The sequence below is a fragment of the Convolutriloba macropyga genome, chromosome 7 (assembly GCF_964194025.1).
Source record: "Convolutriloba macropyga chromosome 7, txConMacr16.3, whole genome shotgun sequence".
NCBI lineage: Eukaryota > Metazoa > Xenacoelomorpha > Acoela > Convolutidae > Convolutriloba > Convolutriloba macropyga.
In genome coordinates, this window is record NC_134474.1 from 58202965 (window position 1) to 58218508 (window position 15544).

At 32.8% G+C, this 15544-nt stretch overlaps 1 protein-coding gene across 3 annotated transcripts in view; it reads right to left on the minus strand.

Annotated features, from left to right (window-relative positions):
- LOC142342405 (gamma-aminobutyric acid receptor subunit rho-1-like) overlaps positions 1–15544 on the minus strand; it is a 44176-nt gene that overhangs the window by 10389 nt on the left and 18243 nt on the right. For all 3 annotated transcript variants that reach the window (XM_075393723.1, XM_075393722.1, XM_075393721.1), the window contains exon 7: positions 8450–8584. In XM_075393723.1, coding sequence (XP_075249838.1) covers positions 8450–8584 — 135 coding nt within the window. The remainder of the gene's footprint in view (positions 1–8449; positions 8585–15544) is intronic.

Below are 15544 nucleotides of genomic sequence, written 5' to 3' on the forward strand. Positions count from 1 at the left end.
TACTTGTTTGCCCTGAATTGAGTCAAGCCGCACGTCATTACTATGCTCAAAAAATAAAAGTTTATACTCATGTAAACTTGAAGTTTACACATAAAGATTTTTTGTTTTTGAAATAGAGTAGGTAAATCGTCGAAACAATAGTCATCGCGTAGAAGTTGTTCCATAGATTAGATCAGTTTGACTTCTACTTAAAACCACTCAAATTTTTACGAATACCAATCAAATTCCTGCAAAAACATTTTCCAAAGGAACTCTGGAGTTGTTTAAGTATGAATGTGAACAAATGCAGCCCGATATTTTGTTCCTGCTATTTTGACAACCATTAGATATTGTTTGATGTCTGAAAGGGCACGGTCTCTACGACCTATTATATCCGTCTGTCAATTAAAGAGACTTGATTAGCTAATATGAATTCCTTGGATGGGGATAAGGTTTTATAAGCAGACAACTTATCACAACAGAAATCAGGACAGATGAAAACCGTTGTCGGTGATTATACGAATTCTTTTCACTGGTAATGCGCGCATTTAAAGAGGGCCATCTTTATTTTGCTCCTTAAATTACAAATAATGAAAAAGTTTTATTACTTGAACAAATGAGAGATTTGCTGAATTAGTTAAAATATTGAGCCAATTAGTTTTTATAAATATAGAAACATATTGCTTATTCTATGCAGCACACTTTGCGCAAGTTGTTAATCTCGGAATTCAGCACAGTTACTGTATAGCAGTGTTTAAATATAGTTTTAGTTTTAGAGCAGCCAGGCATGTCAAAACTTTCATTAAAGTAAATTTTACATAATCAGTAGTAGGCATCCAATAGAATAGAAACAATAGCAGTAAAGCATCAGAAAATAAAAGGAAAAAAGCAAAAACAGAAAATAAATTTAAAAAATTGAAAAATTATGTAAAAAATGTCCTGCTATTGTTTATTGTTATGCAACAAAAGATCAGAAAAAATTATATTTTTGGAGTTAGACATTAACTGTCCATAAGTTTGCTACTGGTTTCATCAGAACCTTCAATATAGCAGCTCACCAGTGCACTAAAAATTGGGAAAAAAGGACTAAAAGGAAAAAAAGACTAAAAATTGCAAAAGTAAACTCGAGATAGTTGCGCCAACACTGCAAAATTATTTGAATTTCAATATTAAAGAAAAAAAGAAAAACATTGTTAATTCCTTTGAGTATGAACTATAAAATACAGAACATAGTTTAAAGGCAATGTAGTGTTAAGAAGTATAATTGAAACAAACGTCACATAAAGTTTAAAATTGTATTAAATCTACAATTTGCTAAAATATCGACAAATTAAGAGATATGAATTAGAATTAAGAAAAATTTTTAAAAACGCTAATTCTCCAATTAACATTTTCGAGAGAAGAGAAAATTTTTAAAAATGCTAATCCTCCAATTAACATTTCATAGAAGACTAAATGACGCCCTAAAACTAAATCAATTTAAGATTGAACTTAAAAGATTTTGAGATAAGAATTCAATTCAGAAAACGTTGGGTCTTTCAGAAACTCACTCCAGATATGATTTTTTATTGTAGTTTTGAGAGCCCGCTTTTTAGGGATATTCCGCCTGAAGGTGAGAGGCAAATCGTTATACCAGTCAATTGCTTTTTTTGAAAAACAGTTTTGCATAATATTTTTGTTTTTTGGTTTGCTCCAAATGACAGCTTGTTTGTGCGGTCATTCATTTTAGCACTTAAGGTGGCTAACTTGAGTTCACCGAAAGCTGGTAGATCTGCTTTTAGAGGCTTTATAAAATATATAATAACCCGATACTTTATGAGGTATTCTACTGGTAAGATTTTGTGTTTGATCTTGAGATCAGTGGTCCTGTCAAATTTGGTTCTATTGAAACATGCCTTTAATCCCCAGTTCACATGTTTATTTAGAGTAACTCGAAGTGATTTTTTAAGACCTGAGAACATAACAATTGGGTAATGCAGATGACTTAAAACAAGAGCGTTCAGTAAAGCAGATCTAGTTTTTTCTGGAAATATATTTTTGATGGAGTAAATGACTATTATGCCAACAGCCATTTTTCTTAGTACATTTTTTATTTCTTCATCGAAAGAAAGATTACAGTTAATATGAACTCCCAAGTAGTTCACAACTTTTTTCTCAAGAACTGTACATCCGTTAACAACTATTTCTTCGATTTTGTTCCTTTTAGGGGCTCCAAAAATAATGAATTCGGTTTTGCTTTCATTTAAATTTAACTCATTTTTCCTGAAAAAGAGAATCAGTTTAGCAATACTTTTTTCAAGATGTAACTTTGATTAAGAAATTGTTTTTCTACTGCAAAAGATAAAAGTGTCATCAGCGTACTGGATTATATTAGAATTCACATCAGTATCATCTTTCATATCATTTACATATATGTTGAAAAGCAGTGGGCCTAGCACAGTACCTTGTGGTACTCCACGGTTAAGAGCAATCCAATTTGATTCATACTTCAAGAATTTGACTTTTTGAACACGGTTTTCTAGATAAGATTTTAGAATTGTATTTGCTTGTTCACTAAAACATAAAAATTTAGTTTTGTGCAGAAGAGTAGGATGTGATATCGATTCAAAAGCTTTTGATAGGTCTAAAAAAGCTCCTGTGATGATGTTTTTTTTCATCGAGATCAAATCTGATTTTTTCAGTGCAATATAAAAGAGCATCTGTAGTTGATACTTTTTTTCTGTATCCAAACTGTGTTGTTGCAAGCAACTTATTCTTTTCTAAATAAGCTAATATTTGATCTCGAAGAAGGATTTCAAAAATTTTAGCTAGAGCTCCAGTAAGCGAAATTGGTCGATAATTTATCGGATCTTCAGGATCCTCTTCCTTGAAAAGAGGCAACACATGGGCACGCTTAAGGTCGTCAGGAAATTGTTGTTCAGTTAAGAATTGGTTAAACAATAAACAGAAAGGTTCAGCTATGTGTTCTCTTGCATCATTTAAAGCCCAAGCTGGAATGAGTGATGGACCAACGGTTTTTTAACATTTAAATTGTTGAGTATATCAAATATCGCCTTGGTTGTCGTATAATTGAATATCAATTTGTTACTGTGGCGTGCCGAATTATTACGAAATTGATACTGTTCTTTTTAAACAAATTATTTACCTATCGCTGAAAATTTATAGTTGAGAAGATTGGCAATATCATTTCCATCGGTCAAAACCGTTCCAAAACAGTTTTTGAGTCTTGGTATTTCTGTCTGTGTTTTTTCACAGTTTCTGATTCCGTTGATAAAATTCCACTTTTCTCTTGCACGTTTTAAGTTTTGAAACACATCTAGCAGATGTGTTTCATTTTCCTGCTTCAAAACATTTTTGTTGTTATTATTTGATGTCTTTGCAAACTTAAACTTTTTTACTGTATTTTTTGATATCCATTGTTGATGTAGCGCTAAACTAACGCTACATCAACAATGGATATCAAAAAATACAGTAAAAAAGTCATGGCATATGAAGACGGTCTTTTGTGGAGCATGCTTTTTAATTACCGTTTCCAATGACGAGCAAAAGTTTTTATACATGATTTCAGGATTTTCTGATAAATAAAATGATCTCCAATTTATCTTTCCAACATCTAGGGAAAAAGCATTTTTAGAGTACTCTGTTTTATCAAGAACAATTTTTTGATAGCTTCTTTTTTTTAACGGTTTCACCAATTAAAGTAAGCGTGGCTAAGTGATCACTTTTTAGAATCGAGTCTAGTGTCTGGGAACTAAAAAAATTTTCGCATATAACATAGTCTACTAACGACTTCGTTCTTGATGTTTCTCTTGTTGGTAAAGTTGTATTTGAATTCAGTAAACCGTACGGCAAGATCAGAGTTTCTAGGAGATTTCTTTCCTTGCAATTAATGTAATTAAGGATGTAGTCACCTAGTAGAAAAATTTCTTCATTTTCAGACGCTGCTCTATCTAAACCCAGGGCTAGTTCTTTCAAAAACAATATTGTTAGTTATTTTTTTTGGACAGTAAGCCAAATTTATCAACGCGGGCTTTTTGTTTATTTTACACTCTACCCAAACACTTTCAAAACGCTCTTTTGACATTTTCTCTAGATCATTTCGTGCTTTTGAATGAATTTTTTTTCGGAACGAGCAAAAGAATTCGCCTTTATTTTTCTCCCGATGATCAGTACGTCGGTCGCGTCTGAAGGACATTAAGTATTCTGAGTGTATCGACCAAAACGGAATATCGTTAACTGATTTCAACCACGTTTCTGAGATGCCCGAAATACATATCTAACCTAGGTCAGATAGAAAATTCTTAAATAGCAGCCCTTATCCAAGCACGCTTTGACAGTTTTGATGTAGAAACTTTACTCTATCGTTGTATTTTTTCATTAAGGTGGTAACCTGCGCGTAACTGAGAGGTGGCCCTGGGTTTAATTCTACGTCACCTGACAAGACAAAAGAAATCTAATGACAACCAAGGAGTACAGAAAATTCCTTAACAGGCAGGCAAAAATGATCTGCTTTTTTGGATACGCATTGTTATTAGACATGCACGATGACATCCTCTCAGGGTTTTTTGGTTTAGTAGTGAAGACCCAGTTCCTTTTTGATGTGATTACACACAAAATAAGCAGCAAAATAAAGCGGAACTGAAGCTTCATTTTGAGAAAATAAAATGAAAAGAAGACAAATGAAACTAAGAATATTCAGCAAAACAATTCTCTCGACTAGTTATGACGTCTCATATAATTGTAACTCTGACTCCAATGATTGCTTGATTTGGGTATTGGTTTAGGTTAAGTTGGTTGTTTTTCAGAGCTATTAAATTATTGGATGTGGGAAGCAACTGAGAAAGCGCAATTTTTTTAAAGAGGGACACCTTGTTTGGAATGGAAATGCAAATCATCATAACACAAACTATCATAGCTTTGTATGGCTTTCATGAGGTCGTACACATTTGCAACTTTATAATTTTCATCACCTGCTAATGCATTTATTTGATTATTAAAAAGTTTAATGCGCTCATTAATATGTTCGTTTTTTGGCAGATTTCGAATTGGTGGCACTTGCATTAGTACAATATTCTCAGGAGATAGCGTGTTTCTTGTTAAATCAACCAAATCTGTATACTTCTCAAACAACTCGTCAAGGTTTTTTTGTTTTTCTTTCAGAATTCGGAATTGATTTCGTCCCGTCCTGAATGAGAACTGTTTTGATCACTGTTTTGGGCAATTGTTTAACAACTTCAATTTTTTCACAGGTTGTTGAGCCTCGATAACCATGTACGCAGATATCTTCTGGTATAGTACTATCCCCCACCAAATTTTTCACCAGACTGCTTCCAATAACAAGATTTAGTGTTTTTGTGGGAATCTGTTTTGGCTCAAAACGTCTTACACGAACCTCTTGAATGATGGGGGGGTTATATTGTTTCGAGATTTTACCTGATTCCTTTGGATCGTCATTTGACTGCTTTTTTAGCTAAAATTGACTTGCTGAAATAACAAACTTTTTGATAATTGAGTCTTTTTCTTCAACTTTTTTAAATAAATCTACAAAAATTCGGTACAGTTCAATTTTATTATAAGAATTGAACTCCTCTTGGTTCATCATGTTGATAATTAAGATCTATTGAGGTTGTTGAAAGTATCAGATAAAAGTTATAAGAATTAAGAACGAGATAAAGGAAAGCTAAAATTCTGTTTCAATTTGTCTTTTTTCTTCTTTAAGAACACATGAATAAAGCAAGGTCAACTGTTCGAAATGAGAGATTGCGTTTTTGTGTTCTAAACGAGAGATTGCGCTTTTGTGAAACGAGAGATTGCGCTTTTGTGTACTCTAATGTATTTTTTTATTTTTGGAACTTGGTGTAAAGAGACTAAGAACTAGAGTAACTGGTTTATCTTCGTTTCCCTTCAATCAAAACGACTTCACGAAGAACTGTTCTGCTCATTACGATCCAACGTCTCTAGCAAATAAATTGTACCATTTGGTTCATTTTGCATCCAGAAAACGTATCATAAAACTTGTAAACTTGGCCTTTGAATAAAAAGTATGGTGATAAATGAAACCATTACACTAATTGGTCTATTATACTATTAAACAATGGGTTTTATATAAAATGAGTTATAGTTTGATTAAACGTTATAAATGGTATTAACTTTTGGAATCCCTTTGTCTCTTAAACTCAACCAAATCATGAAATTTGTGAAAAATTGACAATATTGGATTAATATTTTAAAAATCACGATTTTCTGGAGATCTTGATTGCAGTTGTCAGACTGAAAACTAAAAAAAAATCTTACAGTAATTTAAGCCCAAAATGAAATTAATTTAATCAAGTTGAACTTTTTCTTTGAAATATTTTTGATATTTTTCTTCAATTACAGAACTGCGAAACTTGATTTTAAGATTTATCAGGAATGTAAGAAGAAAAGGAGCCAGTGCGATCTTCAGGAAGGGTGGCTGTTTTGAGCTGCTTTCTCTCAATGTAGTTAATAAGATAAGCTTTAAATGTAGCCAGTGTTGAAAGAATCTCGCCAAAACATGCCTAAAGAAGATTTTGTTCACAAAATATTTAAAAAATGATGCTTTGTTTTGAGAAATTCTTGTCAAGATGCCTAATTTGTGGAAATTTTGAATACATTTCAAAAGAAATAGGCATATCCTAACGTTTTCGCACCAAATTTAATTTTTTTCAATATATTATCACGACTCGTTGTTTCAGATTTTATCCTTAAAAATAGAAAAGTTCATTTTCACGTATCAACTTTCACGTTTCAGAAGATATGAGAAACATAATATGTATTACAAATATTGTTACAAATAAAAAATGTTATTTTTGTTTAACAGTGTTCTAAGATCAGGAGCAGTTCCAGCTTGAATCTCTCCCTGTTTATTACACCCAAATAATTAAAAACGATCTCAATTGAATTGTGGTATAAAATGGTACTAAAAAGCAACGTACAGCAGAGTTTGTACTCATTAAGCGTAATTTTTTTTGTAAGATTGATTTGCTGAAGCGTGGAAACAGGCGTGAAATTTTGAAGTATCAGACATTTAATTCTTGTTTTTTTTTCGCTTGCACAGAAAAGATAATAAAAGTTAAGCGCTTTTTCCACTCACTGTTTGCCCAGCTGTCGTTTTTCGAAATGTCGATTTTCATGGACGAACCGAAAAACGAAACAACTCAACCTAAAATCAAACTGTAGTGACGGGCATGCATGCAAACGCTACCAAAAAATTAAGAGCGTCAAGGTATCTCCAGCAAAGGAACCTTGCGAGTTTGTTTTCAGAAGCTGGAACAAGATTTTTGGACAAAAAACAAGAAATTTGAGATCGGACAAGTACATTTTGGAATGCAAAGCAATAAGATATACAAAGTCACCTGTTAGATTTCTATTTTTTTGGGTTAATTGGAAATTTTGGAAAATTAGGAAAACAAAAATTCAATTTAAAGACCTAAATTTTTGACAAAATAATGCTGTTGTGCCTATATTGTCCGAATTTTTTTTTGCAAGAAAAAGAATGGGAGCTAGTGGTAGAAACAGTTTATAGTCTAGGTCTGAAATCCAAATGAAAACTGATGGGCTATTTTGAAGCAACGCTGGTAAAAACTGGAAGAAAAACTGCTAGAGATTTGGAATAAGAATTATCGTGCAAAGTTTGTATGAAAATTATTTCAAATGTTTAAGAGATGTTACAGAAAAAAACGGTCAATTTACCAGAAAAATTAATTGAACCCAAAATGTTGATTTGTTGCTTTTGACGCTTTTTATAATGTCTTTATGTGTACGTGTTTTTTTATACCATAGTGAATTTATATTATGTGAAAAGTACAGTGCTGCATGTTTTTCAATTTCTAACATGTTTGATTTGCAAATCTATCTTCAAGGTCAGCAAAATGATCTTTCAAATCTCAAACACGTTCTCCTACTCGGGCGAGAAGACCGTTCAAAAATTAATAAAAAGCTTTTCAGACACTTTAGGTTAGTTCTGCTTAAAACGTAAGAAACTCCGAAGTATTCGGTATGTGCGAAAAAATTAGTATCAGTGGTTTTAGAACGTAAAAAGTCGCCTGTTTTTTTTTGCAAAATTGATTTGATTATAATGCAGCCAAATCTCAAGATAGCTATTAAAATCCGCAATTTCAATTGTTTTTCGTCAAGAACTCTATTTCAGATTTAGAAAATTTATTCATTTCGCTCCTTAGCTTCTCGAAACCGATCATTCAACGCTTCAACCCGAACATACCAAAGATTTCTTATATTTTAAAACCGAATATGCCGTCTGTACCGAAGAGAAAACGAATAATTAAAACTGAGCACCGACAATTTTTCTACGTTTGAAATCCAAAACTTCTGAACTAGTGCTCGAAACCAGTAGTGCTCTAATAGTTTTCAATCTGTATTAAATATAATTGTGGTGTTAAATTTCATTTCGTTATTGTGCTGTATATTACTCAAGAGATGAATGAAATACCTGTGGTGATAGTTCTGTTGAATGAAGTGAGGGTGAAGTTGATGAGTCTGAAATTGGCGAGAGTGGTGTCATTCTCCACAGCTATGATATCTCTGTAGTGCCACTGGTACATAAGGTCCTTATTCGTGTACCCATCTACAAAAATCAATCATACACACATATATATTCCAATAGGATTCAAAACTTGTGGTAGAGCCAATTTTAGTAATACGGATTAGCTACCCAGGATGAGATCCCGGACCGATTTGACTCCTGATCAGAATCATTCCAGCGCACACTTGTTACTTCCGCGCTCGGAATTGCATCGCCTCCCAGGTTTAGGTCCCGACCCAAATTGAGCTATGATCAGACCCACTCGAACGCACACCCTTGTGTTCCCAGACCGAAATTATAGGGTCTGAAAAGCGGTTCGAGCGCACAATAGTCTGGACCATGGTCTGGGTTCGGTCTGATCAGATGTCAATTCGGTCTGGAAGGTCTGATCATAGTCTTTATAGTCTGGACCATGGTCTGGGTCCGGTCTGATCAGGGGACGGGTCGAGCGCACTTGAGTCTGATCGTCTGGATGAACTCAAAAACGCAGGATAGTCTGATCAGAGGCAGATTTGAGCGCAATTGGGTCTGATCAGAAAAGAATTGAGGTAAAATGAGCCGCATCAGAGATAATATAGCAGTGATTTTTTTAAGTGATACATTTTCGTTAATTGTTTGATTAAGAACCAACAATATGGAGACGGCCTGTTTCAAATTAATTGAGTTCTTATATAAATGTTTTGCTCATCTCTATGAACTGAAAATGTTACAGAACTGAAAAAGTTACAGAAATACTTAGTACTCAAGTTTAACACTTTTCTAGTCAGACTATATTGAGAGCACTTCGGCTTGATCAGAGACAGTTTCTTGACGCCTGAAATTCTAATCAGAAATCACTTCGATTGCAGTATGTTGTGATTTGAGACCATTAGGACTTCGGGAGAGTTTTATTGTTCCGACCCCTCTTGAGGGGGGAGGAACTATATACTAAAATGGGTTTTTTTTGTTCAGCCAATTTTGGCCGATCGATATATTCATCGTAGAGAGTTGAGACTGGTACCATTAGAAAGCTTGTCCAGCGTAGAATATGGAATTAAAAAGATTTTTTTGATTTTCGTTTTTGACAGGGAGATATCGAGGTCTAAACTTTCGAGAAAATAGAGTGAATTCCGTTGACTTCATTCACTTTTTTTCGGAATTTTTTACTAAAATTTCGCCAATTTTGATAAAATTTGATAAAATTCATAAAATGTTTCAAGAAAATGTTGATGGTTTTACGTTTAAAGGCAAAATATATTGTCGGCTATTTTCATTGAATTTCTTTTGTCACAAATTCCGGCTAAATATTTCACAGAATTCAGACTTTTTCATCAAAAACAGCACGAAATAGGTTTCTTTAGTCCACTCTGATTAATTTTGCAGGAAGTGCACACCCAAAAACCACTAACACAATCTTTGTAGACTGAAAAAGAGCTAATTCCACTTCAACTTTCGTTGAGAGTGCTCTGTAATTAAAAGTTGGCCGTTTTTTTGCTAACTTTATTCGTTGATTATCAAAAACGCAGCATTTATTTTTGATTTTTTAACTAACAAAATATTTATATCAATGATATTCCAAAAATAAAATATTGCTAAGGGACAATCAGCATTAGCAGGACTAGTTCTGTGCCAATCTTGGACTGTTACAATCCAAAAATAATTCGGATTGTCGTCAGTCGGTTTTTTATAAAAAAAAAAATTCGACTTTTTTATATTAATTAAATATCAGAACATTTCAAATCAAAGCTCACTAGTGATAGGTCTTATTGGCTTCATAATTAGCTCAAAATTAAATTGTCTAGTTGATTGCTTGAAAGCTTATGGTCGTTTTGACTTTCAAAATATTTGATTTTTAAATAAATAATGGCTTTTTGAAACTTGCCTCCAATTTTCTCTTAAGTTGGTCAACTTGTAGCTTAGTGTCAGCAATCAAAGAGTGCTCCTTCTTTCTGCTGAATTCAAATATAGTCTTTATTGTGGTTTTACGCCTTAAGTTATGTTGTTCTGGCTTTGATACTACTAGATTTCACATTTTTTTTTTAATTTTTAGGTATTTGCCCATTTTTCATGTTTTCTAGTTTTGTCAAATTGTCACGTTATTGTCAGTTCATATATCACATTTTCACCTTCAAAATAACGCACAATTGATAATATTTAAATCTTTAAAGATATAGATTGTGATTCTTTACCGCTTCGACAGTACTTTCTCGAAGAATTTAATTGAGTTTTTAATTTTGTCTCTAACTGTTGTTTTTACTTTGTTTTTTTTTAGCCGTATTTAATTTCCTGTACATTGACCCAGTTTAATTGGCTTTTCCTGGAAAAGTAAATGAGCCGATTTTCTGTTATCAGAAGATAGATAATGGCTTTCATGACTTTGAAAACAATTGTTTTCCAAAATGAAAAAAAACATTTCAACTTCGCAATTTTGTTCCTTTTATTGTCTGTTTGATACCTGGTTTCGTTAATTAAAGGCTAAAGATGACATTTTTTTCAGGGGAAGGTGTCAAAAGGGATTTGTATCACAAAGTCTAATGTTTTTAAAGAATTCGTTAGGACTTTATCGGCTTCGACACGGGTTTTTCACAAAAAAAGTAAAATCATATTTGATTTTTGTCATATTTGACATTCTTTTTGTAGACGTAAGACTTGTTCTGGATAATTGAAGGTCTCAAGGGCTTCCTTTGGAAGAATAAACGAGCCTTTTCAATTTTTTCATTTTGTTTACTAATGGCTTTTATGTCTTCGGAAAAAAATTTTTTTCGATAAATACAAGTTTTACATAATCTTGCTTTTTTTGATCAAATTATTACCTAGTTTCATTAATGAGAGGGAAGGTTTCGAAAAAGTTTGATGTCAAAAAATCTAATGTTTTAATAGAATTTGGTATGACTTGACTGTCTTCCACATGGGTTTTTCACAAAAAAAAGTAAATGAATTTTTGATTTTTGTCAAGTTTGACGTTCTTTTTGTAGACGTAAGACATACTCTGGATAATTGAAGGTCTCAAGGGTTTTGTTTGGAGGAATGGACGAACCTCTTCATATTCTTCATATTGTAATTAGTGGCTTTTATGTCTTTGGAAATAAATTTTTTTCGAAAAAAAACAAGTTTTACATAATTTTGCATTTTTTTCTTTCTTGTCTAATTGTTGCTTATTTTCATTAATGACCGGCCACATATTATATTATCGGTGTTCGACGAAGGTGCAATCGAACATATTTTGGGGCAAAAGTAAGGCTTAACGGCTTCCAAAGCATTTTCTGGCAAGTTTTAATTGATTTTTAGTTTGTTGTCTATTTGTTGTTCTTTTTGTAACTGCATAAAAAATTGAATGACAAGAGTTCTTAATTCATTTCTATAGAAGAATTGGTAATTGTAAACTTATGGGGTATTTTAGTTGATTCCTAATGGTTTTCATTACTTTGAAATTAATTTCTTTTTTAAAAAAAGTTCAGCGAAATTTCTAACTTTAAAGTTTCTGTTATTTTTTGTCCAATTGTTACCAAGCTTTGTTATAAACTTGTTAATAACCATTTTTTCTGGTGAATTACAAGTTATTTTGTTTATTTTCAGTTTTATATGACGCTATTTTGACTTTGTTATTAAGTTTTGTTTTTTAAAACGGACATAATTTTTTGATGCAATTAATGTTTTTTGCTGTTGTTTGATTTTGCCGTTCGTCTTCGCTCGCTTTCTTAAAATCGGCATATCTCATCAATCTAATGAATCTTTTTTTACTCCACTGAGTTATTTTCTTTGGAGGCTATCTTTTCGTTCATACACCAGTTTTTTTTTTTGAAAAATGTTTGAATTTTTTGTGTTTTTCCATCTGTTCCTCATTTGGTAGACAATTATGCCAAAATTGTGGATGAGCGGGGTCGGAACCTTATGTGCGATCGCACATTACCGAGCCGCCTTGTTAGAGAAAAATTCTCAAACGTTCAAAATTCAAAAAATTTGGTCAAATGTTTGTCCCATCAGAAATGAATTCAAACGCGCTTTGGTCTGATTATAAAGCGCAGGTGGGTGTAGACATACTTTATTTCCAGGGCTTTTCTTTGACCACCAGAACATTTTGAGCGCACTTGAATGTGACCAGTGATCCAAGGGATTCAAGGGAATCAAGGGCAGTTCATGCTCAAGAAAAATAGCGCAATTGAGACCGATGAAAGGTTATTACACAGACAGTGCCATGGACAAGCTGAGGTATCAGAGTGACAAATGGTATTTCCAGAGACCGCGTATGATCGCATGAGGGTAGTACTGCATTGAAAACTGTTTAAATAACCTTGAAAAAGTTTTTTATCGTACAAAATCAGACAACTTTCTGGCGAAGTTGTCATATCACAATTTATCAGTCATCAGAAAACGCGCTGCCTGACTAAATTTTTTTCAGAAATTTGTTCAGAGACGTGCCAGTGATATGATTCTTTTCATCTCCCACACGATAGAAAAATAGTGTGATGTTTTTCTTTCTGATTTTATAAAACAATTGGCGATAGTGATGTTTCGGATGGAATCAAAGAGAATTTGCCACTTCATAAAGTGATACAGTACCTTTCGAAAACAACAACAGACGATCCGGAGCGGCACATCAATGGATAGAACAATTTGTTTGCAGTTATAAAATAATTTTTTACAAGTGGATCTTAAACCAACAATCACATCCAGTTTCCTTATGGTTACTTGCGCCAAATATCAACAGTTTTCAACCATTTTACCGGTAACATATATTTCCTAGGCATACTATAAAAGTTTCCATGTTTTTGTCAACACTATTTCATTTGTTATAAGCAAATAAAGTTTAATTTTGATTTTGCGATAGGCTGATTACGTGTCCTTCTGATTCGTCATGAATCGAATTAAATTTTGTGCACACAAAACTGTCCGATAGCATCTTACAGATTGGCAATATCTTCACAGCAGTTAATGAATGGGTCTTATAAATTTGCCGATAAATATTATTAACATTTATCACATACAAAAAATAAGAAGTTTAAATTTCGAACTTATCAAAAGTAGGAAAGTTGAGTTTTTACATTTTCATTTCTACATTTTCACATACAACGATTTTCATTTGATGTTATTTGCAGAAAATTCAACCGTGGCGGCCAATTTTATTTTGTAGGAGCTGAGAAGATCCTTTGACGATAAGAATTTTGATTAAGCACTGCCACATAAAAACACTTCAAGACAAAGTCAAGATTTATTGAAGCATGGTAGCATTCAAAACAGAACACTTGTATTGATTGAACAGATGCAGTTTAGTCATTTTTTCAGCTAATAAAAGCACACCTAATCAAAGCAAAAAAAATTTCAGTGTTCCAAATTATTGGAAAACAGTCATATTTAGAACAACGAAAGGAGAATTAGCTTTAAAAAATCATGCTTTCAGATGCGATTTTTAAATTGGCAGAGTTTGATTTTGCTAGATCTCTTTTTAAATCTCCTGAGAGGCATCTTGACTAATTCATAACAAATCTTTGAAGTTTTTTTCAATTGGTGAAGTTAACAAACATCAGAGGATTGTTTATTTCTGTATTACCTTTTTACCAAGTTCATACCAAGTTCTACAAAAAATAACGCATCTGAGACCCCTGAAAGATTTTTCCTGTCTGACGTGATCTGATCACAGACGGTGCCACGGACAAGCTGAGTAATCAGAGTGACAGTTGGTATTTCCCGAGAGCAGGTAAAAAACTGCGCTAAAAATTGTTTACAAAAACTGGAAAAAAGGGAGTAATTAACCTTAACAAGAGTACCACAGCAATTCTAAATTTTTATCATGTAAAATCTGTAGAGTTTCTGGACAGTTTGTCGGAACATAAGTTATCAGTCATCATATAACGCGTTGCCTGACTGAATTTTTCGATAAAATTTTTCTGATATGTTTGAAAGACAAGATTTTTTTTCGGCTCCCACACGATAGAAAAAAAAGTTTGATGTTTTTATTACAGATTTTGGATAACAATTTATGGTGAAGAGGTTTTGGATGGAATCAAACAAAGTTCGCCACTCCAAAAAAGGAAGTATTGCCTTTCAAAAGCAGCAGTAGACGGTCCAGAGCTGATCTGCAGTGGATAGAACATTTCGTTTGCAGTTATAAAATAATCTTTACAGGTTGATCTTAGAGCAAGCATCCTCCAATTTTGTTAGGGTTACGTGCCTCAGATATCAAGATTTATCAACCTCCTGACCAGTAGCAGTTATTTCCTAGATATACTATATAAAATTACATGTTTTTTTCAACACTATTCCAATTGTTGTAAGCAAATAAATCTTGTTTATGATTTTGCCATAAGCTGATCATGTGTCCTTCTGATTTCGTCATGAGGAACTAATTAATTTTTGTGCACCTAGAACTCTCTTATAGTATCTTACAGATTAGCAATATTTTCAAAGCAGTGAGTGGGCCTTATAAGTTTGCTGATAAATATTTTTACCAGTTATCACACACAATAAATAAGAACGATGAATTTTCAACTTGTCAAAAATAGGAACGTTGAATAATTACCCTACAAAGATTTTAATCTAATATTACTTGCGAAAAATTCGACAGTGGCGGAAAATTTTATTTTGTAAGAGCTGAGAAGATCTTTTGACGATAAAATTTTTGATTAAACACTGCCACACTAAAATATTTCAAGATAAAAAATCAGGCTTTATTGAGGTATTCTACACTGTAATGATTGAACACAGGTAGATTTTAGCAAACTTTTCAGCGAAAAAAAAGCAAAAACAGAATATTCAGTGTTACAAATTTTTTGGAAAACGGTCATAAACAACTAAGGGAAAATTCACTCTAACAAAATAATGCTTTCAGATACCATTTTCAATTTAGCAGAATATGAATTTGCTAGATCTCTTTTTAAATCTACTGAGAACCATCTTGAATAATTCAGAACAATGCTATGACGTTTAATTTAATTGGTGAAGTTAACAAACGTCAGAGGATGATTGTGTATTTCTATATTACCGTTTTAAGATTAGCATACAGAGTTCTTTTACAGAGAATTCAAT